This window comes from Erpetoichthys calabaricus, chromosome 1, assembly GCF_900747795.2.
Source record: "Erpetoichthys calabaricus chromosome 1, fErpCal1.3, whole genome shotgun sequence".
Taxonomy (NCBI): Eukaryota; Metazoa; Chordata; class Cladistia; order Polypteriformes; family Polypteridae; genus Erpetoichthys; species Erpetoichthys calabaricus.
In genome coordinates, this window is record NC_041394.2 from 340,109,112 (window position 1) to 340,134,366 (window position 25,255).

General features: G+C 42.3%; 1 protein-coding gene across 2 annotated transcripts in view; it reads right to left on the bottom strand.

Annotated features, from left to right (window-relative positions):
• LOC114667412 (tigger transposable element-derived protein 1-like) overlaps nt 1-18,476 on the bottom strand; it is a 43,468-nt gene extending 24,992 nt beyond the window's left edge. The window contains exons 1-2 of one of the 2 annotated variants that reach the window (XM_051925661.1): nt 16,556-18,476; nt 4,461-5,100 (exon numbers count right to left, since the gene is read on the bottom strand). In XM_051925661.1, the coding sequence (XP_051781621.1) occupies nt 16,615-18,405 (1,791 nt within the window). In that variant the 5' untranslated portion in view covers nt 18,406-18,476 and the 3' untranslated portion in view covers nt 4,461-5,100; nt 16,556-16,614. Of the gene's footprint in view, nt 1-4,460; nt 5,101-16,555 lie in introns of those variants that run through there. The other variant, XM_051925660.1, reaches the window with a different exon arrangement.
• Between the last annotated feature and the right edge of the window lie 6,779 nt (nt 18,477-25,255).

Genomic DNA, 25,255 nt, shown 5'->3' on the forward strand with positions numbered 1-25,255 from the left:
CACATATCTCCAGTTGTGATGTCACTACACTGGTTACCTGTGTCATTTAGAATTGATTTTAAAATCCTGCTTATGGTTTACAAAGCCTTAAATAACCTGCTCCATCTTATATTTCAGAATGTCTTACACTCCAGATCATAACCTTAGATCTTCAAATGAGTGTCTGCTTATTATTCCAAGAGCTAAACTTATAAAAAGTGGGGAGGCGGCTTTTATGGCTGTTATGCACCTAAAATCTGGAATAGTTTACCGATAGAAATTTGCCAGGCTAATACAGTGGAGCAGTTTAAAACACTGCTGAAAACACATTACTTTAACATGGCTTTCTCATAGCTTCATTTTAGTTTAATCCTGATGATCTATATATTCAATTAATTATTGTTATCATTCATGGTGGCTCCAAAATCCGTACTAACCCCCAACTTTCTCTTCTGTTCTTTTTCCAGTTTTCTGTGGTGGTGATCTGTGCCAACAGCACCTGATCAAAGCACTGTAATGTACCTACATTAATGGACTAAAAGCCAGAAGTCCACATGACCGTCATCATCAAGTTCTTCCATGTGGACCCTGAATACCAGGAGGACTGATTGAGGTCATTTATGTTAGGCAGAATTTCCTAGAAGGGGCTGGGTGGTCTCATGGCCTCAGAACCCCTGCAGATTTTATTGTTCTCCAGCCTTCTGGGGGGTATTTTTCGTACGTGGATTACTCGTTTAGCCGGATGTAATTATTGACAATTTGGCCTGATCCTGGATCTGTCGGTTTTTCGAAACTCTTGCTGGAAGTGTTGTTATAGCAACACATCCTATTCCTCAAACCTGCCCAGAGGAAATTCTTTTCGAAAGATACCGCTTTAGCCGAGGGGGAATATCGTACCTCAAAAATTTATTAGGACCATATATTCAAAGTCAAACTCGGCGAAGTCGGGCTCTCACAACCACACAGACAGTATGCATTGCTTTGAGGTTTTTTTAAAGCAGCACTTTTTTTATATACTGTAGGCGATGCGGAAAATCTATCTAAAAGTGCTGTTTGCCAGGCAATTCGTAAAGTCTGTTTGGCTCTGAAAGATTTCCTTCGGGTTTTCATTGTGTTTCCTGGACACCTGCGTGTGCAGACAATAAAAGAGGCGTTTCATGCCATTGCAGGTAGGTAATACACAGGCAAAAACACCCACAGTTCCATGAAGAATCTCACAATCAGCCTAACATTCTTATTACCCAGGATTTCCAAATGTGATTGGGGCACATGGGACTGATCACAGTGGAGTTTGATCAAACATTATTTGGAAAATGTTCCTCTCCTCCTGATGAACAATCAGACACAGTGTCATCATCAAATATTTGACCTTTGTCAATATCTCATTGGTCAGACACAGGTTCAAGGGATATGACATTCCCTGCAACTGACCCAACAAAAAAAAAAAAAAAAAAAGAGGGCTATATGGAACCTACCTATGGCACACATTGAGGACAAATATATGCAATGACCATCCTTTACCTGAAATGAAGTGACCACTGCATCCTGCCACTGGTTCTGAGGAGGAGCTTCCCCCTGGAATGCCCTCAGAAACAGGGCGATGGGCATTTTGCTGGAGAGTCAACTGTTCTGCAGGGGTTAGGTCTGGACCGCGTGGACCTCCAGCTGTTTTTTGCTTGTCTGCCTTCTTATTAGCTTTAAAATTAATATTCTTTACATTATATATGATTCTTTATGTCATCAATTCTTTAAATAGTTATATACCAATGTTTACCAGTTTGAAGAATATTCTTGTACTTCACTTTAACCTGTTCCCATGTTCTCCTTGTGCTCACGTTTGATCTGGAATTATGACATATTAAATAATAATTAATCTGACACATAGGAAATGAAACGCTGCTGTCAATAAGTACAATGCACACGCATTTAATTTGTTGGCCACTTTTTGCCAGCCGTCTTTTCTGGTTTGGGCTGCTTTTGCAGTGTTACCCCTTGTGCATATTAAATCTTGAAATTCTTCATGTCCTTCGAATGAATGGTCCTGCTCTGCTTGTGTGGAAAAAAAAAAAAGAGCCCGTTCTTTCATCATTTTGTTACAGCTTATCAAAGACTCGCTGATCATGTTTTCTAGACTCAATATATGTGGGCTTTTCACTCCGCGCGGGCGCGCACATTCATCTTGGATGATTAAATCCAGCTCGACTAATCTAATACACGGCTGCGTTTGAAAAAACGACTTATCCGGGATGAGTTTCACCGGCATTAACTCATCCAAGATGAGGCATCCGATTTAAGTGACGTAAGGAAAATACCCCCCAGAAGTTTTGTTTTTTCTGTCCTCCCTGGCCATCGGACCTTACTTTTATTCTATGTTAATTAGTGTTCCTTTATTTTAATTCTTATTTGTCTTTTTTCTCTTTCTTCATTATGTAAAGCACTTTGTTTGTATGAAAATGTGCTATAGAAATAAATGTTGTTGTTCCTTTCAAACTCGCAGGACAAAATGTTTAGTGGGGGATTTTCAGTGCATCGAATGTCATGAAGTAGGACATTGAAAGAAACTGCCTATATAAGATGCAAGGAGCAGCCCAAGATTACTCCAAGCAAGTCGTTTCCTCTAGTGACTGTTGTTTTCATGTTTCAGATGGAAGTCATGTACACTGTGGTAAATACAACTGTTAGCGGAGAAGTGTACCCCTTATGGGACTGTCTGCCTCACCCTATAACGCTCAGCTACGGGGGTTGTGATGGATGGCAGGCATGTGCGGGTGTCCCAGTTGGGATGGCTTTTGATCCTTTACCTGGCTAGGAGGTAGAAGGATGGAAGGACAAGGGGAGAGAACCTGGCAAGACTATTTACTCCCCCAAACTGATAGGTGGCAGGCGGGTGGGTACACCAGAAGACACCCACAGGCCATGATGGAAATTGTAATGCTATAGAATTGCCCTGTTGGGGCCCCTGGGTGTCACCAGGGGGCACTGTTTGGAGCTGTGCTACTTGGGTTTTGGGACTTGCGATGGAATTACTTCCCTGGCACTGGATATACGCCTAGGTCCTCAGTACAAGGAGCTGCCCTGCTATATTTACGTAAGTCAGAGACGGGAGAAAGGAGAACAATGCTCGCCTGGTGGTGTGAAGGAGAGGAAAGAAAGAAGTAATAGACTGTGTGTTTTGGAGAGTCATTGTGAAGGTATTGTTGATAATATATCACTTATTTGAACCTGGGACTTGTGTTTGTGTGGTGGTGTGAGGTTTGTGAGACTGCAGGGCACAGTACTGGTCACAAGTGGAGTAGTCATCAGGATTCCCAAAGAGGTGCCTTTATTTAAAGCCAGTGCCATTGTCCACCTGCATGCACATCAAACTTGTACAGTACACAATTCCAATCAACACTCGGTGGTTTGCGCTTTTTTGCAGCAAGTCATGTGCACGCCTGATAACAAAAGGAAAAATATGCACTACAGCCGAGCCACGAGGAAACCGAACAAAGTACATTTTTTTCCCTCTAGAAATTCTGCCAAGTTGCTTTTTTGTTCAGAAGGTTGTAGGAAGAGAACAACCAAAGGCGCAGTGTTCAAGTGAGAAAAAGAAATTAGTGAACTTGTACGGTTTCCTGTCGGCAGCCATTCATCAAATTCGTTTCACAATGAGGCAGATCAAATTATAGATTTTAAATCCCAGTTTCAAATTAACTTTGAATCATCTTAACTTTATTGAATACCATTTCATGTGCCAAGCTGCAGCAATCCGAGACAACATAAACTTCTGTGTCCTGGGCTAAAATGACCCCCCCCCCCCAAATATACACACCTTCCTCATTTTCCCCAGTAGACCGGTATTACAGCTAATGATTCGTAATCCACAAGCATCTCTCCATCTCCGTCAATACATGAGGCAATGGTACTGAACATCACTGATGTGACCTTTAAAACAATGGACCTATCTGGGAAGTTTTCAGGCTGTCACACATGTGCACATGGGAGTCAGCTAAGGGGCTTGAAAGAAGACCATTCCCGGTCGGACCAGCGGGTGGCAGAGTGCACTGACCCGCTCTCTTTTTTCTCCACAGAGCAAATGCGGGAAATTCCACCTGTGCCCTTTAACGTCACTTCCACCTCCACCTTTGAAGACGTCAATTCCTCCTTCGACTTTAAAACCCACTATCTGTACCAAACCTCAGTTCTGTTTTGGACTCATGTCTGTAAAGACCATTTTTTCCCCACAACCTCTTTCTTCAATTTTGCAGCCATTTCCAACTATACAGGAGGCTGCCCCAAACCTCTTTTTGTGCTTGGTTAATTTATCACAAGGCTTTTGTTTTCACATTTGGAACCGAAGTACCTTCAGCCTCATTGTAAAGTACAAGAACAGACTAAGATTTACTTGAAAATGTATAAAAAATGCTTTATTTTCAACTCAACTTCAAAATTCAACTTGACAAATACTGAAAGAAGTGAATTTAAGACTGGAGACAGGAAGCACTTCATGTCAAGTGTTGTGGGGATTTGAAATAAACTACTAAGTTATGGAGTTGAAGTAAAAGCCTTGACCACTTTTAGTCCAGTCGTGGGGTCCAGCGGCTGTGGGGCATCCGTTGGTGAAGAAAGATTCATGAATCTTGACTTTGCTGACGATGCTGTGATCTTCGTGGAGTCAATGGATGCTCTGATCAGGGCTCGAGAGAGACTGAGCGAGGAGTCTGAGTGTCTGGGCTTGCGAGTATCCAGGATAAAAACCAAGATCCAGGCCTTTAATGACCTCTTGGGCATGGCCATCAGCAATGTGTCTGTTTGTGGAGAGAGTGTCGACCTTGTCAGTGACATTCATGTCTCTCTCTGGTGACTCTTCCTATGAAGTCAGATGGATTGGAAGAGCATGGGGGGTCATGAGGTCACTGGAAAGGGGTGTGTAGCGGTCCCAATATCTGCAAAAGGACAAAGATCCAAGTCTTTAGAGTCCTGGTGCTTCCTGTCTTGCTATATGGTTGTGAGACATGGACACTATCCAGTGACCGGAGACAAAGACTGGACTCCTTTGGTACTGCGTCTCTGTGGAAAATCCTTGGGTACCATTAGTTTAACTTTGTGTCGAATGAGTGGTTCCTCATGGAGGCACATTACCTGCAATGTGAGAGAGCGTCAGTTACGGCACTACGGCCATGTGGCACATTTCCCCCCCACCGAGGGTGATCCAGCTCGTAACATCCTCATTGTTGGGGACCAGAGTTGCTGGACCAGGCCAAGGTGTCACCCACATAACACCTGGCTGCGGCAGATAAGGATAAATTTTGCACAAAATGACCCTCTAACAAGTTTCCAACCATATCCCTATGCTCTTGATGAACTCATTTAAAAAAACAGACTCGATCCACTGGACTAATTCCCTTCCTAACTTTAAACACTTCAATCAGGTCACCTCTTAATCTTCTTTTGCTTAAACTGTAAAGGCTCAGCTCTTTTAATCTTTCCTCATAATTCATGGAATCAGCCTAGTCGCTCTTCTCTGGACCTTTTCTAGCACTGCTATGTCCTTTTTGTTGCCTGGAGAACCAAACTGCACCCAGTACTCCAGATGAGGTCTCACCAGTGTGTTATAAAGCTGTGAGCATAACCTCCTGTGACTTGTACTCCACATATCAAGGCGCTATATAACCTGACATTCTGTTAGCCTTCTTAATGGCTTCTGAACACTAGTGGTGCAACGGATCACTGTTGATCCAGGATCCGAACTGATTCTTGTCCACGGTTCGGTACACACGTGATCTGAAGATCCGAGAAAAAAAAAAAAAAGTTCCACTGTATTGTGCGCGTGTCTCTCGCGCACTAACTCGGTAGTTCTTGCGCACTGAACTGCAATTAAACTTCTCTCATGCACACTAACTTTCTCTCTCATGCACTAACTCAACCTCTCTCGCACATTTTCGCTCGACTTTTGTCCGGTTTGCTTCATACGCGTGGTCATGGACAGCGGTAGCAGTTCAAGCAGAGGAGCTCGACAAACCTCCAGCATCATTTAACACTAGAATTACCAGAGTCTATGAAAAAACTCGTAAATCCGGCCCACCTTAAAAACGTTCTCAACTCTCTTTTGTCTTCTAAATGTGCCGATTAAGACAAGCAGCAAGTAGCCGGCTATTCAATCCCCCACCGTCGCAGAACGCTCACTAAGTTTTCCCAGCTCATGCCTTGTTTGATTATCTGGGAGTGACTGAACTGCTGGAGTTTTAGAATGGAAATAATAGATCGTTATTTGGAATACACGCATTTCATGTGTGTTCCGTTTCTACAGTAATCTGTGTAAACACATTGCTAAAACAGAAACATTTTCATATTTTAGTAATAAATGTTACAAAATGTAGGCATAAACTATAGAATGTGTGAAGCCTGAAGTCCAAACATCAAATAAACACTTTCACAAAAGATTCAAGGATACTACAACTCTTTCCGTGGCTTAACGCAATGATTTGCTGACATGGAGCACAGAAACCCTGCCATGTTACAGAGGAGCGAGTTCAATTCCCAGCTTTGGAGAAAGTGTTTTTTTTTTTCCTCAAATGGACATAAAATTTATAAATTGGTATGCACTGTAAATCGTTAAGTTTAAAATGTCGATCGCGGTTATTTCTGTTGATTAATTCATGCTTTTTTACTTAGAGTCAGAACAGGAGCTTGTTCAGCGTATTCAGCTTCTGATCTGACTCAAACAGCGCCAGTATAACTTCACACCCAACCTGACGCTGTTCGTTTTCAAATAATATTGCATTACTTCGACGATGTTTTCTGATTGGTACTATTCGCGGCATAAAATGATTTCTTCAAAACGTCACATATATTTGTCTCTTTCTTTTTTTAAAATGTGCGTTGTAGCACGCAGCAACTGGCCACCTGCATGTTCTTGCGCACACTGAATAAGACAGCGCTATATGCAATCATCAGATTCAAATGTTAACAGTTATATAGCACAGAATGGAAATCAGCAGTTCTTAGCATTGCACCACGCAAGCTGTCGTATCAACTGCCTACTGTAACATGCTTTCTTTTTTCTTCGGTTATAGTCTTGAATAAAAGTGCACTTGTTTTGTTATACTTTTACATCAACATATGTTCCGGTGTTTGAGCTACATCAGCATGCTCAAAAAATACACGTATAATGCCACGAAAAGTGCATGCAGACACTTCAGTTCGCAAGCATTGGTACGACAATGCAGTCACAAGTACACTGCAGAGCTAAAGTGAGTCTTTATGTGAAAACATCAGTGTCAGATGGGGAGTGTCTGATGATTGCATATAGCGCTGAAGTTACTGCTCTTTACTATGCTTTCCTCTGCATGTCCTGGAGTACAAAAGAAACAGCATACAGCAACACGTGGGGACTGGCAATACTGGGGGAAAAAAACACGCGGTCATATGTATCGTGATACACTGCAGAGCTATAGCGCGTCTTTATGTGAAAACAGCAGTGTTAGATGGGCTAGGGAAGGATCCTGAACGCGACACAGAATGAAAAGTGAATTAAAAAAAATAAATAAATAAAGCGAACCTTTACAAATATCATAAATTACACCGGCTGTTAGACTGAAATCAAATGTATCTTTTTATTCTAAAACAGTAAAAATAAGAACACTTCAGAAAAGGGAGTAATGCGGGATCGAACTCATGACCTTCTGATTGCCAGTCAGCAACTGATACTGTTGCGCCACGGCGGCAGTTATAGTAAATGAGTGTCAATGTCGCACACTAAGGCGGCTTTTTTTGGCAGCGGCTTTTTTTTTTTTGTACCTTTTGTGAAAGTGTTTCTTTGATATTTGGACTTCAGGCTTCATACATTATATAGTTTACTAGGGGGCTCCGCCCCCTGCTCGCTTCGCTCGCCAACCCCTGGTGTTGGGAAATGACAAAGAGCGTGATGTATGAATGAGATATAGAATAGTGTGAAGGTGTAGATGATGCAAATAGAAAGCAAAAATAAAGTGTGTGGCACAGTGTAAAGGGTTATTGGAAAATTTCTTTGTACACGCCTTTTAAGTGTAAAAGGTAATTTCAGGTCAGAGCTTGTAAGGTCAATGAAGATGGTCATTGTCGTGATCAGAGTCAACTTTGTCAGAGCTTAGAAAGAGTTGTGTCTCTCCAGGAAGTAATGCAATGACTTGGTTATTTATGTTTTCTACATTAATATTTTTTGGACATAATATAGCGCATTGTGTTAAAAGGGGCATTTGGTCTAATGAGATTGCTGTTCCAAATATCTCTGTAACTAAGTCGTCGCAGATAAAGGCTTGAGGAATTGTACTAATATCTGGGTGAGGTCTATCTGTATTGGTGAGTGTACCATCTCCCAGATGTAATAACCAATTGTTATGATCTGGATCTGGACATCGCATGTTTTGTACTAACTGTATCTTTTGAAAGCAATGTCAATTGTCTGCGTTTTTTAAGGTGCACTGAACAATAGCTGAGCGCATGGCATGTGGAACAATAGCTAAGCACTGTCTAAAATCTCCTCCTAATAAAAGTACCTTTCCTCCAAAGGGAATATTATTATTCATCAATGTCTGTAGAAGTTTATGAATGGTGTTGAGTAAGTGACTGGATGCCATTGCACATTCATCAATAATTAACAGTTTTGCAAGATGGATGTCATGTGCAGTGCCACTGTTCATGTTTATAGTGGATACCGATTTGTAGGATGTAATGCAGTTCATAAAGTTTTCACTTTCAGGTACATCGTTAGTTAGAAGGTTCTGTAGATATTCAGGATATGAATGTAAAGGAGGCAGTCTAATTTGACCCTTTTGACAACAACGTGTAAATTCATTACTTGTATTGTCAGTTGTTTCTTCAGGGAAGTTAAGTGAATGACAATGATTGCAGATGACATTCATTAATCCCAATGAATTTTCCTCAATAGTGGACTCATTATTGAACGCGTTGTCAGCTAACTGGCGCAAGTGTTTAGCAGGTGTCTGTCGTTGATGTCTATGACGTGTATCTTTTGCTTGTGCCGTTTGAGAGGCGCGTTGTTGTATGTGTAGTATTTGGGACGTGTTGTTTTTGAGCTGTAATCGATTTCCCTGTGCTGTGTGAGAAGCCCGTTGTAGTTTACTGTGTGCATTGTTTGTATTGAGTGTTGCTCGTTTTTGTATGTCGGTCAGTTGAGCTTTCTCTTTTTGGAGCCTTGCCTGCTTGTTTTTCGGCATTCCAGATGCGCGGTGTAGACGTCTGCGTTTATTTATTTTGTCCCTTCGCTTCTGTTTCTGTATGTCTGAGACGGGAGGTGTTTCGTTTTGAATCCGTGCCTGTTTCGATGCAGCACTTTGAGACGCGTGCTGTATGCGTGTACGTTCATTGTGTCTGTCCATATGCGCACGTTTCTGTTAATGTGTTAGTTGAGCTTTGTGTTTTTGGAGCCGAGATTATTTTTTCTTCCAGAGGTTCAGAAGCGCGTTGTATGCGCCGCCGTGTATTTTGTTTTTTCATGCGGGTTTGTGTGTTTGGTCCCGTTATCCGAGCCGTATCGTTTTGTACCTGTGATCATGTATTCATGACTTGTTTGTTCTTCAGCGTGAGAAATATGGATAAGTAATAAGGAGGATCGCACTCACTGTTAATATGGAGCCTTTTCTGCAGTTGAACGGTTAATAGTGCTTCAGTGTAAGGAGATCCACCTATGCTGCATAGTGTGAAGGTGTTGAGATGACGTATGTTTAATACGGACGGTTCCTTCAGAAATGGGGCTTTGGGTGTCACTTCTTATTGATGTTAGTGTGTTTGTGGGTCTGAATCGTTGTTTTTGTGAACGTTTCGTGTGCAATGTCCGTAGTCTGTCCCGTTTCGTGTCTAATGGGCTTTGTGTGGCGGTTACGGCTTCTTTTTTTTGGTGTGCTAGGAGCTTGTTGAATTCTCCACTTTGTGTGCGTCCCGTTTCGTGTGCAATGGGATTTGTGTGGCGCTGTGTGCTTTGCCGGCGTCTGAGGAGGGTGGGGGGATGTTGCTTGGAGGGGGTGGTGGGATTGGTGGGGCGCGAGCGGCTTCTTTTTTTTTGTGTGCCAGGGGCTTGTTGAATCCTCCTCTTTGTGTGTGTCCCGTCCGCTGCTTGTTGGGGCGCAAGCAGCTTCTTTTTTTTTGTGTGCTAGTTTCGTGTGCAATGGGTTTCGTGCGGTGCTGTGTGCGTCACCGGCGTTTGACTCCTTTTTTCTGTGCGGACTCCTTTTTTCTGTGGTCGCGGTGCCTCATTTCTTGGGGCGCCTGCGCAGTATGTCTTTTGCTTCCACGGCCCATGGCCGGATGTCCCTGCGTCCATCCGGTTTAACATTCTCGGTTAGTAATGTGGATGCCTACATTTTGTTATTAGAATATAAAAAAAGTTTCTGTTTTAACAATGTGTTTACACAGATTACTGTAGAAACGCAACACACATGAAATGCGTGTGTTCCAAATAACGATTTATTATTTCTACTCAAACTCCACTTCACTCCCAGATAATCAATCAAGACATGAGCTGGAAAAAGTTCATTTACGTTCTAAGTCGGTGGGGGAATGGAATAGCCGGCTGTTTGCAGCTTGTCTTTATCAGTACATTTAGATGACAAAAGACGCTGGTGGAGAGGTGAGAATGGTTTTAAGAAGCAATTTAAGGTGGGCCGGATCTACAAGTTTTTTCATAGGCTCTGGTAATTCTAGTGTTAAGTCTCAATTGTGGGAGCATTTTGGCTTCCCTGTTAAATATGTTGATGGGAAAAGAGTGGTGGATAAAACCACCACAGTTTGTCGACTGTGTGGCATGAGGAAGCCCTATGAGACTGGCAACACGTCGGGCATGGCCAGTCATTTAAAACGACACCACCCTGATGTGACAGGACCCAAGACGATGGCTGCGCAACAATCAAAGATATCCGCGGCATTTAAGCAGCCCTTTGCTCTTAGTCAAGACTGCCATTAGAGAAGACCTGAAGCCCAGATACACTTTACCACTAACCCTACAGGACTACCTTCACAGATCTACTGCACTTGATCCAAGGTTCAAGTCGCTGTCTCACCTAGACCTTGCCCTACGCCTGAGGACATACAGTGATCTCACTACTGAGACTGTGAGCAGTCTTGGCACTGAAGACTGTGAAGAGGTAAAGAAAATAAATATTTTGAAATTATATATTTTATTTTTTAGGATATTTTTAGTTAAGTTTATTAAGTTATTAAGTTATTGCCACATTTTAATGTCTATGGAAAAAAAAGTTTTAATCAATAATGCAACTTTCCCTGCAGTGTCAATATGCAGCACCAACAGGAGAAGACACATCTCCTCCTCAAAAGAAGTCGGCAATGGCGGAGCTTTTTGGCGAGACCTTTGCACAGAAAGACATGGTCAGCAAGGTTTTTGCTGACACCATCAAAGAGGAGGTCGTATCCTATGAGGCAGCAAGTGGAATTCCAGTCGATGGTGATCCACTGACTTGCTGGAAAAGCAACGAATGTAAATACCCTCACCTTGCCACAATGGCACGACACCATCTTTCTGTGCCTGGCACTTCAGTGTCTAGCGAGAGGGTGTTCTCAACAGCAGGGGACATAGTTACAGCAAAGAGATCTACACTTTCCCCAGAAAATTTTTTTCAAAAAAAATTTGAAATTATAAGCTCAGGTCTGCTTTGCTTTCTTTCTTCTTTTTTGATGATGTGGACATAAGCTAGTTTTTATTTCTCTCTCCATGTTCAAAGTAGGGCGGCACGGTGGCGCAGTGGGTAGCGCTGCTGCCTCGCAGTTGGGTGATCTGGGGACCTGGGTTCACTTCCCGGGTCCTCCCTGCATGGAGTTTGCATGTTCTCCCCGTGTCTGCGTGGGTTTCCTCCGGGCGCTCCGGTTTCCTCCCACAGTCCACAGACATGCAGGTTAGGTGGATTGGCGATTCTAAATTGGCCTTAGTGCGTGCTTGGTGTGTGGGTGTGTTTGTGTGTGTCCTGCGGTGGGTTGGCACCCTGCTCGGGATTGGTTCCTGCCTTGTGCCCTGTGTTGGCTGGGATTGGCTCCAGCAGACCCCCGTGACCCTGTGTTCGGATTCAGCGGGTTGGAAAATGGATGGATGGATGTTCAAAGTAAGAAGCAACGATGCCTTAAATTGCATTTAAAGCGGTTTTTTATTGTGTCCACATTAAATGAAATAGTTTTCATGCCCTATATTGCACCTTAATTTGTATTTATATAATTGAGTGGAATGAGTCTTGAGCTGAATGTTTTTTAATGGGAAAAAAATACTTAACTAAATAAATGGAGAGTTAAATTTGTCTTTATTATTTTTTTTTGCTAATCTGAAAATTGATCCAATCCGTGACTTAAAACCGTGATCCGATCCGTGAGTTTTTTGATCCGTTGCACCACTACTGAACACTGTGTGGAAGTCGATAGCTTAGAGTCCACTATGACTCCTAAATCTTTCTCATAAGGTGTACTCTCGATTTTCCGACCGTCCATTGTGTATTTAAACCTAACATTTTTGCTTCCTATGTGTAATACTTTACATTTACTGACATTAAATTTCATCTGCCACAAATCTGCCCAAGCCTGTATGCTATCCAAGTCCTGTAATGATATAACGGACTCTAAATGATCTGCTAATCCACCTATCTTGGTATCATCTGCAAAATTAACCAGTTTGTTACTTATATTCCTATCCAATATATTTGTATATACAGTGGAACCTTGGATTGCGAGCATAATTCGTTTCCAGAAATGTGCTTGTAATCCAAAGCACTCGTATATCAAAGCGAATTTCCCCATAAGAAATAATGGAAACTCAGATGATTCGTTCCACAACTAAAAACTATTCATATAAAAAATGATTAATACTAAATATAAAGTACAAATACATAAAACAAATTAACCTGCACATCCCCTTTGAAAAGAATCATGGCTGGTGTGAGGGAGACAAGAGAGAGGAGAGGAGGAGGGTTATTGTGTATAACCACTTTCACTCTAACACAATCCCTGCTATCTGTTGGCTCACTGGAATCTTTTTTTGCGACTTTAACAAGGAACCTATCCAATGACAGTTGCTTTTGCCTGAAGAGTCACTATACTTGGACACAAAATTAAAAAAAAAAAAAGCTTTACGCACTGTAAGGTTTCTAAACTCTTTTGGGATTCCACCCAACAGGACGACATGTGGAAGAGCGTCCCGAAGAAACCGCAGGCTCCCAGCGCTGTGGCAGTTCGCTGTAAAAACGAATCTGAAAAAATTGCGGACATGCTATAAGCACCTGCCATTGATGGGTCATACAGCGAACATTATAAATATAGGAAACATTATTACTTGGCCACTAAACTGGTCATGACCCTGCCTGACTGCTGTGTCTGTGTATAGGAGAGTGGCAGATCCCACTACAATAAATAACCGCGCTGCTGCTGCTGTTTCAAGCTGAATAAAAGCTGGTGTCGCTAAAGTACCGCGACTCACACATACACACGTGCTATAGTAAACAGCATACGCTTGTATGGATGTTGACTATATGAGTGAGGCACGCCGACAGACCAAGAATGTGAGACTATTACCCACAATCCCACAAAGAGAGAGAACCACCATCAGCTCAGTTGTGATCACGTGACACTCAGCAGACAAAGCATATACGTACTACTCGTCTTGCAAAACACTCACAGACCAAGTTACTCGCAATCCAAGGTTTTACTGTATTAAAAATATCAACTGCCCTAACACTGACCCCTGTGGAACAACTCTTAATATCAGCCAGTTCTGATTAGGTTTCTTGCACCATCACCACCTTCTTCTACGTCTGAGCCAATTCTACACCCATCTACAAACATCACCCTGAACTCCCACTTCTTTTAGTTTGATGCCCAACCTCTCATGTGGCACCTTATCAGATGCTTTCTGAAAGTCCAGATGAATATTATAAGCTCCACTTTGATTGTATCCTTTTGTTGTCTCCTCGTACAATTCCATCATGTTAGTAAAACATAACCTCCCTCTTCTGAACCCATGCTGACTGTTCAGTCAAACTCCTGTCCTTGCCATGAGCTGCTCAGTCTTATCCTTAATAATTCTTTCCATTAATTTTTCTGTGATGCACATTAAGCTTACTGACCTATAGTTGCTAGGATCTGCCTGGTCAACCATTTTATATAACATGATGATGATGATGATAATATTTGCCATTGTCCAGTCCTTTGAAATCTCTCCAGTGCGCACTGTCTTCCTGTGTGTCAAGGGTTTATATTCGTCGTTGCTAACCTTCTTAAGAACTCGAGGGTAAATATGATCTGGTCCTGGTGATTTGTTTGATTTCAGCCTATTTAATCTGAGCAGCACTTCTCTCTCTACAATTCCCAAATCCCTCAGTACCTCCTTAGTAGTCCCCGATACCACTGGGAGGTAATCCACTTCCTCACTTGAAGATCTCAGAAAAATGCAAGTTTAGATAGAGTATTTGCTGTTTCACTGTCCATCTTTTAATTCCCCTTTACTATTTCTGCACTTCACCTCCTCCTTGACTGCTTTTACTACTAAAATACTGAAAGAATCTCTAAGGGTCATCTTTCACCTTATCTGCTATACAGTGATCCCTCCTCGATCACGGGGGTGGCGTTCCTGAACCCACCGCGAAAGGTGAAAATCCGCAAAGTAAAAACCATATGTTCATATGGTTATTTTTGTATATTTTAAGCCCTTATAAACTCTCCCACACTCTTATAAACATTTCCCGCACAGTTAAAGTGCATCCAGAAAGTATTCACAGCGCATCACTTTTTCCACATTGTTATGTTACAGCCTTATTCCAAAATGGATTAAATTCATTTTTTTCCTCAGAATTCTACACACAACGCCCCATAATGACAACGTGAAAAAAGTTTACCTGAGATTTTTGCAAATTTATTAAAAATAAAAAAAAAACTGAGAAATCCCATGTATATAAGTATTCACAGCCTTTGCTCAATACTTTGTCGATTCACCTTTGGCAGCAATTACAGCATCAAGTCTTTTTGAATGTTATGCCACAAGCTTGGCACACCTATCCTTGGCCAGTTTCGCCCATTCCTCTTTGCAGCACCTCTCAAGCTCCATCAGGTTGGATGGGAAGCGTCGGTGCACAGCCATTTTAAGATCTCTCCTGAGATGTTCAATAGGATTCAAGTCTGGGCTCTGGCTGGGCCACTCAAGGACATTCACAGAGTTGTCCTGAAGCCACTCCTTTGATATCTTGGCTGTGTGCTTAGGATCGTTGTCCTGCTGAAAGATGAACCGTCGCCCCAGTCTGAGGTCCAGAGCACTCTGGAGCAGGTTTTTATCCAGGATGTCTCTGTACATTGCTGCAGTCATCTTTCCCTTTATCCTGAATAGTCTCCCAGTCCCTGCCGCTGAAAAACATCCCCACAGCATGATGCTGCCACCACCATACTTCACTGTAGGGATGGTGCCAGGTTTCCCCCAAATGTGACGCCTGGCATTCACACCAAAGAGTTCAATCTTTGTCTCATCAGACCAGAGAATTTTGTTTCTCATGGACCGAGAGTCCTTCAGGTGCCTTTTGGCAAACTCGAGGCAGGCTGCCATGTGCCTTTTACTAAGGAGTGGCTTCCGTCTGGCCACTCTACCATACAGGCCTGATTGGTGGATTGCTACAGAGATGGTTGTCCTTCTGGAAGGTTCTCCTCTCTCGACAGAGGACCTCTGGAGCTCTGATAGAGTGACCATTGGGTTCTTGGTCACCTCCCTGACTAGATGGCCGGCCAGTTCTAGGAAGAGTCCTGGTTGTTTCGAACTTCTTCCACTTACGGATGATGGAGGCCAGTGTGCTCATTGAGACCTTCAAAGCAGCAGAAATTTTTCTGTAACCTTCCCCAGATTTGTGCCTCAAGACAATCCGGTCTCGGAGATCTACAGACAATTCCCTTGACTTCATGCTTGGTTTGTGCTCTGACATGAACTGTCAACTGTGGGACCTTATATAGACAGGTGTGTGCCTTTCCAAATCATGTCCAATCAACTGAATTTACCACAGGTGGACTCCAATTAAGCTGCAGAAACATCTCAAGGATGATCAGGGGAAACAGGATGCACCTGAGCTCAATTTGGAGCTTCATGGCAAAGGCTGTGAATACTTATGTACATGTGCTTTCTCAATTTTTTTATTTTTAATAAATTTGCAAAAACCTCAAGTAAACTTTTTTCATGTTGTCATAATGGGGTGTTGTGTGTAGAATTCTGAGGAAAAAAATTAATTTAATCCATTTTGGAATAAGCCTGTAACATAACAAAATGTGGAAAAAGTGATGCGCTGTGAATACTTTCCGGATGCACTGTATACAGCATAAACCCTTTACATTCTCTTAGATATTAGGTAAGATTCGTTGAAATTATGTATGTAAACACACTGTTTAAATACAGTAAAACCTAAATGTAATTTTAAAGATATTGAGCGTCTCCGATATCACATATGTTACAGCCATTACGATAGACAGGCCACCAGCAATAAATACGTACAAATTGTATACAGTAAAATGTGTGTACAGTTAGTACATGTACGTACGTTTAGTGTAAGTACGTAGAAAATTAGTTATGGGTACTCACCAACAATGACATGACGACTTGTCTGATAACGATGAGTTTAATTTTAACAAATGAGAGTGTCACAGCTCTTCTAAAGGATCCTCTTCAGGCAACTGTGTAGCACCGCCGTTGTCACCTGGAGTTTCTTCTTCCACTGAAGGCATATTAGACAGCGTTTTGCGAGTAAGGAACATTGTGACGGGCAGTTGCTGGCACTGCTTTTTCATTTGTGTATGGAGGTTTTTATACACTTCCATGGCGCTGTCAAGAGCATTTCTAAATTGCAAAGAACGAATCATTTGGGGGTCCCATTCTTCAACCAATGTCTGGAGATCTTTTGCCACTTGTAGAATGGTCGTGAGATGCTCGAGAGTTACGCCGGCATCTTCTTCCTGTGCTGGGTCCTCTTGTTCATCTTCCTCGTTCGCTGACTTGGTCATCTCGGCCAAATCTTCGTCGCTCAGCGTCTCGGAGTGGGCTTCGAGCAGCTCATTGATGTCATCACAGGTCATGTCATCAAATCCTTCTCCTCCTAGCAGTTTTGCCAGCCTGACTGCCTTGTCAACCGCCGAGTGACGAGTTTCTTCTGCAGAAAAGCCCTTATAGTCGTGCACGACTTCTGGCCACAATTTCTTCCAGCAGGCATGAACCGTCTCTTTCTCCATATCGTTAAGGGCCTTCTGCACGTTCACCATACACGATGTGATCATGTACTTCTGCCAGTGCTCCTTCAGGGAAATGTCGTCGTCCGTGTCCATTGCCTCGACCATGTGTTGCAGGGTATTCCTGGTGTACAACGCCTTGAAAGTCCGGATAATTCCTTGATCCATTGGCTGAATCAGTGACGTCGTATTTGGCGGCAAGAACTCTATTTTTACGCCTTGGTAGGACAGATCCAAGGGATGACCTACAGCATTGTCCAGAAGTAAAAGAACTTTGAACTCCAGCCCTTTCTCTGCCAGATAGATCTTTACCTCCGGGATGAAACATTGGTGAAACCAATCCAGCGTCAGGGGTTTCGTAATACAGGCCTTCGGGTTGTGCATCCAGTACACAGGCAGCAGGTTTTTATTCTTGTTTCTCAGGGCCCAGGGGTTTTTGGACTTATAAATGAGCCCAGGCTTTATCATAAAGCCCGCAGCATTGCCGCACACGACCAGTGTTATGCGATCTTTGTGAGCCTTAAACCCCGGAGCTTTTGCCTCTTCCTTTGTGATAAAAGTACGAGATGGCATCCGCTTCCAAAATAGGGCCGTCTCATCCATATTAAACACTTGTTCAGGCCAATATCTGCCTTCCTCAATGATCACCTTGAACGTGTCGGCGACATATTTCTCGGCTGCGGCTTTGTCTGCAGAGGCAGCCTCTCCATGCAGGCTCATGCTGGCCAAGTTGAACCTTTTCTTGAATTTTTCAAACCAGCCCTTGCTGGCAGTAAATTCACTTTTCCTGCCGGGGGATTCAACAGAAGTTCCAGGTTGAGTGTTGTCTAGAGCATCTGCAAACCTATCATGAAGTTGCTTGGCCTTCTCTCGGATGATATTGGTGACCAAGGGGATGTTCTTCTTCTGGCAGTCTTCAATCCAAAGCCCTAAAGCAGATTCCATATGGACTACCACCTTGTTGCGTCCACTTACAACTCGTTTTGCACCCTGGTTAAAGGAAACTGCGGCCGTAGATCTTATATTCTTTTCTTCCTTTTTAATATAACGAACCGTGGACTCATTGAGGCCGTAATGGCGTCCTACAGCGGCGTAGCTGCTCCCTTTCTTCAACATATCCAAAACGTTTACTTTTTCGGCAATTGTTAGCATCTTCCGTTGGCGCTTGGGCATGGCCCCTGAAGCAGTAGCAGATCGTTTTGGAGCCATAATGAAGGGCTTGACTATGTACAAAGATAAACACAAAACAGCACAAATGTTAACTCTTTACACAGCGAAACACGATGCTGCATAAGCGAGACGAGATTTCCTGGTTAATGCAAAGCATTGGGTAGCTTCTCAGCCATCCACCAATAGCATCCCTTGTATAAAATAAACTGGGCACACCAACTGAGGAAGCATGTACCAGAAATAAAAAAGACCCATTGTCAGCAGAAACCCGCAAACCAGTGAAAAATCCGTGATATACAGTGGAACCTCGGGTCACGAACGTCTCAGACCACGTACAAATCGGGTTACGACCACAAAGTTCGCCAAACTTTTGCATCTGTTCACGACCACACACTCGGGTGACAAACAAGCCAGTTTCCCTTCTGGTTCGTACGCGGCGATGATTTCCGCACACATTCAGTCTCTCCCTGTGCAGCAAGCGAGCGAGACAGAGAGAGAGCAAGCGAGCGTGAGCCCAAGCAGGGGTGTTTAGGCTGACATTCGGTGAGTGATCAAGGAGCTGGAGTGACCAGAAGAAGTAAACAAACATTTAGTTTACTATTACGCTGTGCATTCTATGGTATAATTAATTATTTTTGTGCTTAAAAAGCTTTAAAAAAAAATATATATAAAATATATAAAATTTACATACAGCTCGCACGGTCCGGAATGGATTTATTGTATTTACATACAATCCTATGGGGGAAATTACTTCAGGTCACGACCAAATCGGGTTGCGACCAGAGTTTTGGAACGAATTACGGCCATGACCCGAGGTTCCACTGTATATTTAAAATATGCTTACATATAAAATCCGCGATAGAGTGAAGTGCGAAATAGCGAGGGATTACTGTATTCCTCTCCAACTGTCTTTTATCCTCCCTGATATCCATCTTAATGGTTGCCCTCATGTTCTCATATGCCGTAGAACTCACATTGCAGTTATTAGTCTTATATGCCTTATTTCCTTTTGCAGGTTCCTTTATTAAACCACTATGGAGTTTCTTTTCTTTTTTTTTTTTTTTTGGACTTCCTATTAATTGCAAATTGAGGTACAGTATATACCTGTCTTGCATTACAGTATATGTAAAACATTTTTAAACCTGTTCCACTGCTCCTCAACTGTCTCCACACTTAAAAGCTTATCCCAGTCCATCCTCCATGGACATGGCTGCATCTGCTCAAAATTTGCCCTACCAAAGTTAAACTTAATTTTAGTCTTTGCATCCGCACTCTTACAAAAATAGAGAATTATTATATTAGGGTCACTTGACCCTAGTGGATCAATTACCTCTACAACCTCATTTCTATCCTGATTATTACAAAAATACTACATCCAGACAGGCTTCACCTAGTGTTGCTGCTTTAAACATAATGTGTTAAAAAACTCACTGGTTACTTCTGAAAAACCCCTGATCTTGTGCTCCACTATTTGCAAGTTTATTCCAGTTAATATTCAGGTAGTTAGAAGTCCCCCATGACCACAATTTCACTCTGTAAACTTGCCTTTTTGATATTACTAAAAAGATGCACATTGAAATTGTCGGCATTGGGCGGACCATAACACACGCCTAAAATAAGGTGTCTTTCCCTAATTCTTTCCAGGTGGAGCCACACGTCCTCACTAAGATGGGGCGTATCATCCAACTGAAAAATACTTGAGTTTAAATTCTGTTTGACATAAACAGCAACACCACCTCTTCTGTTTTGTGTATCCTTCCTAATAAAATAATGTGTGTCCCTCTGTTGTACTCATCCCCATCTTTGTTATTTAGCCACTTTTCTGTTATTGCTATCATAATTATGCTCTGCTACATACAACTCAAATTCACTTGTCTTATTTTTGATACTCCTAGCTTTAAGGCAAGCTATTATTTATGTGTTGCTCCTTTTACATTTAAGCAGTGAGTTAGAATGTACATTATTACACATTTTCTTTTCTAGAGTATTGTTTCACCTGGCCTGTCTGGGACTTCCTGCCCCAGACCCCCTATTCCCTAGTTTAAACAATCCTCGACTGACATCTTGTACCCCTACCCAACACATTCGTGCCCCTCCAGTTCAGATGTAACCCGTCATGGCAGAACAGGTCCCATCAGTTCCAAAAGGAGCCCCTATGCCCCATTAACCTATACCCTTCTACCCTGCACCAAGATTTGAGCCACGTTAAGCCTTCTAATCTTCTCAATCTTACCTGGGCTGGCATGTGGCACAGGCACAGCTTCAGAGAAACCACCTTGTCAGTCCTGCTCCTCAGCCTGGTACCTACCTGTTTGAATTTGGATCTCAGAACTGACAATCTACCCATATGTATATTACTTGTTCCAACATGGACAATGACATGTATATTCCACACAATCCCCCACCCACCCCAATTTAGCCAACAGCCTATCCACCCTTCCAGGGATGTCTCCCACCTATGCACCCGGCAGGCAATACACTGTGCAAGACTGTCTCTGGAGCAAACCTGAGCTTCAATACCCCTAATGACTGAACACAATTGTATTGTATAGATGTATAGATAGATGTACAGATAACAACTATAATGACAAAGACTAACATCCTAGAGGAGCTTTCAAAGTACATTAAACACACAATGAAAAGCCTCAGTTTCACTCCATTACTAAGTTTCTCTTAAAAAGGACAAAACTGCCTTTTCAGGTCTTTAAAATCCAACCTTAAACCTAACACCTTTTTAAATTTTTCACTTACCATTTATAGTCTTCTTTGTAAGTGGTGACTGACATTCCTGAGTTCTAAGAGATGAAATGTTTTCAGTCCCCTCCATGTCAGACAGTAAAGCTTCAGAGTTCACCTTGACAGAAGACTGCGGAGATAAAGAGCATAAGCTTTGAGAGGAGACTAACCCGGTCACTCCATCATTTTGACATCCATTATGAAGGTCTTCTTCCTTGACACAATTCACACTTGTGTGGATGTCAGTCATGGTGCCGACACACTGCTCTTCAGCCTCTTCTTTAATGCCCACAAACCCCAGTTCACAGTCCACCTCCTTAATGAACAGGCTCTCCTGTTGAGGGTGGACACACTTCATTTCGCTGTCCTCTTCCTTTACCTTTATGGTCCTGAACTCCATGGTATTCACTTGAGCCCCATACATCTCCTCTTTCACTTCTATGTAGACGTCAAAGCAAAAATTGGCCTTTTCTAACTGTGGAAAGAGGAGGATTGAACTCCATTAATACTACACGATTAAGACCGATCGACATTAGATCTCTCAGCTCAAGTTCAGGACACCACCTATAGTTCATAGCAATTTGACACAAACTCGTCACTCTTCACATTAAATACATTTAAATATCTAGGATCAGTGGAAGCCCAAGACAGAGATGCACTGATAACCCATGGGGAACAGTGAGGATAGAACAATTGGAAAAAAGAATCAGGAGTATTGTCTGACTGAAGAATTAAGGGGGAAGGATAAAGGTGAGGTTTGCAAGACAGTGGTAAGACCATTGATGTATGGTCCGGTGACATGAGCTGTAAAGGGGGCACAGCTAGAAGAGGTAGAAATAAACATGTGGAGATGCATGTGTGGAGTTACAAAACAAGTACAGAAGAAGAAATGAGACAATCAGAGGTGCAACAAAAGTGGAAGAGATATCTTTGTACAGGAAAGTAGGTTGAAGTGGTATGCACATGTGAGGAGGAGGGACCATGAATATGTGGGCCAACAAGTGATGGACACAGGGAAGAGAAAGTGAGGGAGGCCAACATGGAGGTAGATGGATAAAGTAAAAAGATCTGAAGGAAAAAGGGCCCGACTTGAGAGGAGGTGAAGGACCAAGCTGATTGGAGAAAGTTGATCAAGCACATTGATCCACACAGATGCAGAAGACGAAGAAAAGATGGGGGTGTTCCAAAAGGCAGGGAAAAGACCATCTGGCACAGTTATGGGTCAGCAGTGTTCAGCTGAACTGCGTGTTTAAGCCAAGCAGTAGAATTGTGTTATGAATTATGTTGAAGAATGTTTATACAAGTTAAGCTTCAAATGTGTGAAAGGGGCAGATGAAGGAAGATCTCAGCTTAGGACAGGAAAAGGGTTTGCTAGCTGGGGCTGACCAAAGTCATCAATGATGGTGGCCTTTTCTTCTTGGTGGTAGGTTAGACAGAGGCTTGGGCCTGGTAACTGATTTAAAGCTCATCCAAAAGCTGCTTCCCAATCACACTGAATGTTTGTAGTAACGGATTTGATAAACGCCTGGCTAATCATGAGAAGTTTCAAAGTGCTTTGCTCTGTGAACTTATCTGCAGAAGTAAATAGCTTACTGACCGGAGTTGAGCTCCTAGTACATCCTTCATTGCACCATCATTACTGGGACAGACACTAAAAAGTGATTAAAAGTCAAAATTCTTTCAAATTGGCCAACAGATTTGCTTCTTGTATTCATGTAATTTTAAATACATTTGAATTTCTTTGACAAGTTAGTAGAAACAAAGTATATTTACTACTTTTAGGCGAATACACACTGTTCCAGAAAACATTCATTTTCCTAACCTGTTTACCCAGTGTAGCTGGAGCCTATCCCAGCAATCACTGGGCTTAAGGCAGAAACAACAACATCATGGACAGAGCGCCAGTCCATCGCAACGTGGATACACAAGCACATGTACATACGATGGGACTTTATGGCAATGCCAATCCACGTAACTTGCATGTCTTCAAGCTGTGGGAGAAAACACACAAGGACACGAGCAGAACAGGCACACTTCATGCAGGGTCCAGAAAACACCAGAAAGCGATTTTTTTTTTTTTTTTTTTAAGACAGAGGAAATTACAAGTGCATTTTGTTTTGGCGGGGGGGGGAGGGGGCATTCCCCAACCAACCTCATATGTATGACTAAAACACTTGCAATCATGCCCACCAAGGAATCCTAAAGTAAAGCACTAGTCATTTAACACTTAATCTCATATGGATGGATATTTATTGGTCCAATGGGGAAATTTGGATCAATAAACTGATGTTGTGATGGTCGTCATGTTAATTAACCAGTGTAGTCACAGGACACACAGGTGAAATTGCTGAGCTCAAGTGTCCTTTTATATCCCAGGAGGTGATCACCTTATTTGACCAATGACACCTGGACTAGTTTATCTTGCCTGTCTGTCTTGATCACATTTAAGCTGGTTGTGTTTTTTTAAATGGATTTTATGGTTAAGGATAGAGCTGCCAGGGAGAGGAAAAGAAGAAGGCCTATGACTGTGCTGAGAGACGACATGACAGTGATGGGTGTGAAACAGTGAGATGATTAGGACAGGAAGATATGGAAGAGGATGATCTGCTGTGGTGACCCCTAACGGGAACAGCCGAAAAAAAAAGAAGTTTTACTTTGTGTTAATGGAGGAGTCTGGCCGATTGGGATTAAAGCTGTTGCCATCATCTTTTTGTCAAGTAACAGAGTGGTAAACCTTAGCACTGCTTGATATTTCTTCTGCAAGATCTTCATCACAGAGTGGCAGATTTTCATTTTACTATGAGCAGTGGCTTTTGTCAGTCATGGTCTCCTTACGTTTTTAATTATTTGGTGGGCTGGGATGGCATTTGAACTTGTGTTTCAATCAGCACTTTTTTCTTGTTCATGTTTGTTATATAGGCTTTGGTTTGGGGTAGGGGTCTACAGCAGGGGTCGCCAAGTCCAGTCCTGGCAGCAGGTTTTCATTCTAACCCTTTTCTTAATTAGTGACCCGTTTTTCCTGCTAATTAACTTATTTTGAACTCATTGTTCTTAAAGACTCAGACCGCTTAATTGTTTTTTTCCTTAATTCGCAACCAAACAATAACGAGATACAAAATGAGCCAAATACATGAGCAGCAAAATGTGTCCATCATACAATATCTGAAAATAAAGAAAGATAAAAGGTCTCAGAAATGTTGATCTGCTCAGGTCCCCAAAACATTTGAACAGTGTGCTCATAGAAAAGAGAAAATTAACAATTTCAGAAATGTCTGCTAATGCACCATGAGAGCAGCAGCAAGCCATGGAATTAAAGAACGGGTTTAATTAATGACAAGAATCTGCACCTCATTAAGCAGCTGGTTGGAGTGAAATTGCTTGGAGTTTGAGGCCCTGACTTAGCTGATCTTCTGTTGGCTCACTCACTCACTTCACATTTCATTTCTGTTTGGGTGCCAATTAAGGAAAGAAATGAAGCAATTCAGAGGAACGATAAAGAACTTCAATTAAAATGAATTCACAAGAAGTTAAGTAGCAGCACAAACAGGGCACTCATTTAAAAAAAGGGTTAGAATGAAGACCTGCAGCCACGGTGGTCCTCCAGGACCGGACTTGGTGACCCCTGGTCTACAGGGTTTTTTCCTGGTGTATTTTTGTGTGCTTTTTAATTTGTAATTCACCTCAGAAAACATTTTCATTTTTTCCTTTCAGTGTTTCTATTGAGTTATCTTTATTAACAATGTGAAATTTTGACAGTAAATTTGATTCACCTTGTATTTTGCTTGACCTATAGCAAGACTTATCAGGTGGTTGGTCAGGGTTTATTATGAAATTTTAAACCAATTCTTAGCAATAAAAAAAAAAAGAGCCGATGATACGAGTCCATGCTTTGATTTGGACACCCCCAGCCCTGTACTAAGTTGGAACGTGGTAGTGGTCCTAATAAAATTAGATATGTGTGAGGTCGCTACATTTAATAAAAGGAATAGAAAAAAAGAAAATAAAACAGTGAGAACACGAGGGCCCATGATATGAAAAGCTGAGCTCCAGCTTTGGTGTGCTGCTCAACCTGCGGACAGTCGGGCAATTTAAAGGGCTCTGTGGGCAGGCATGTTATCAGATGTAGATACAGAAGAGTGGGCATTCAATTTGG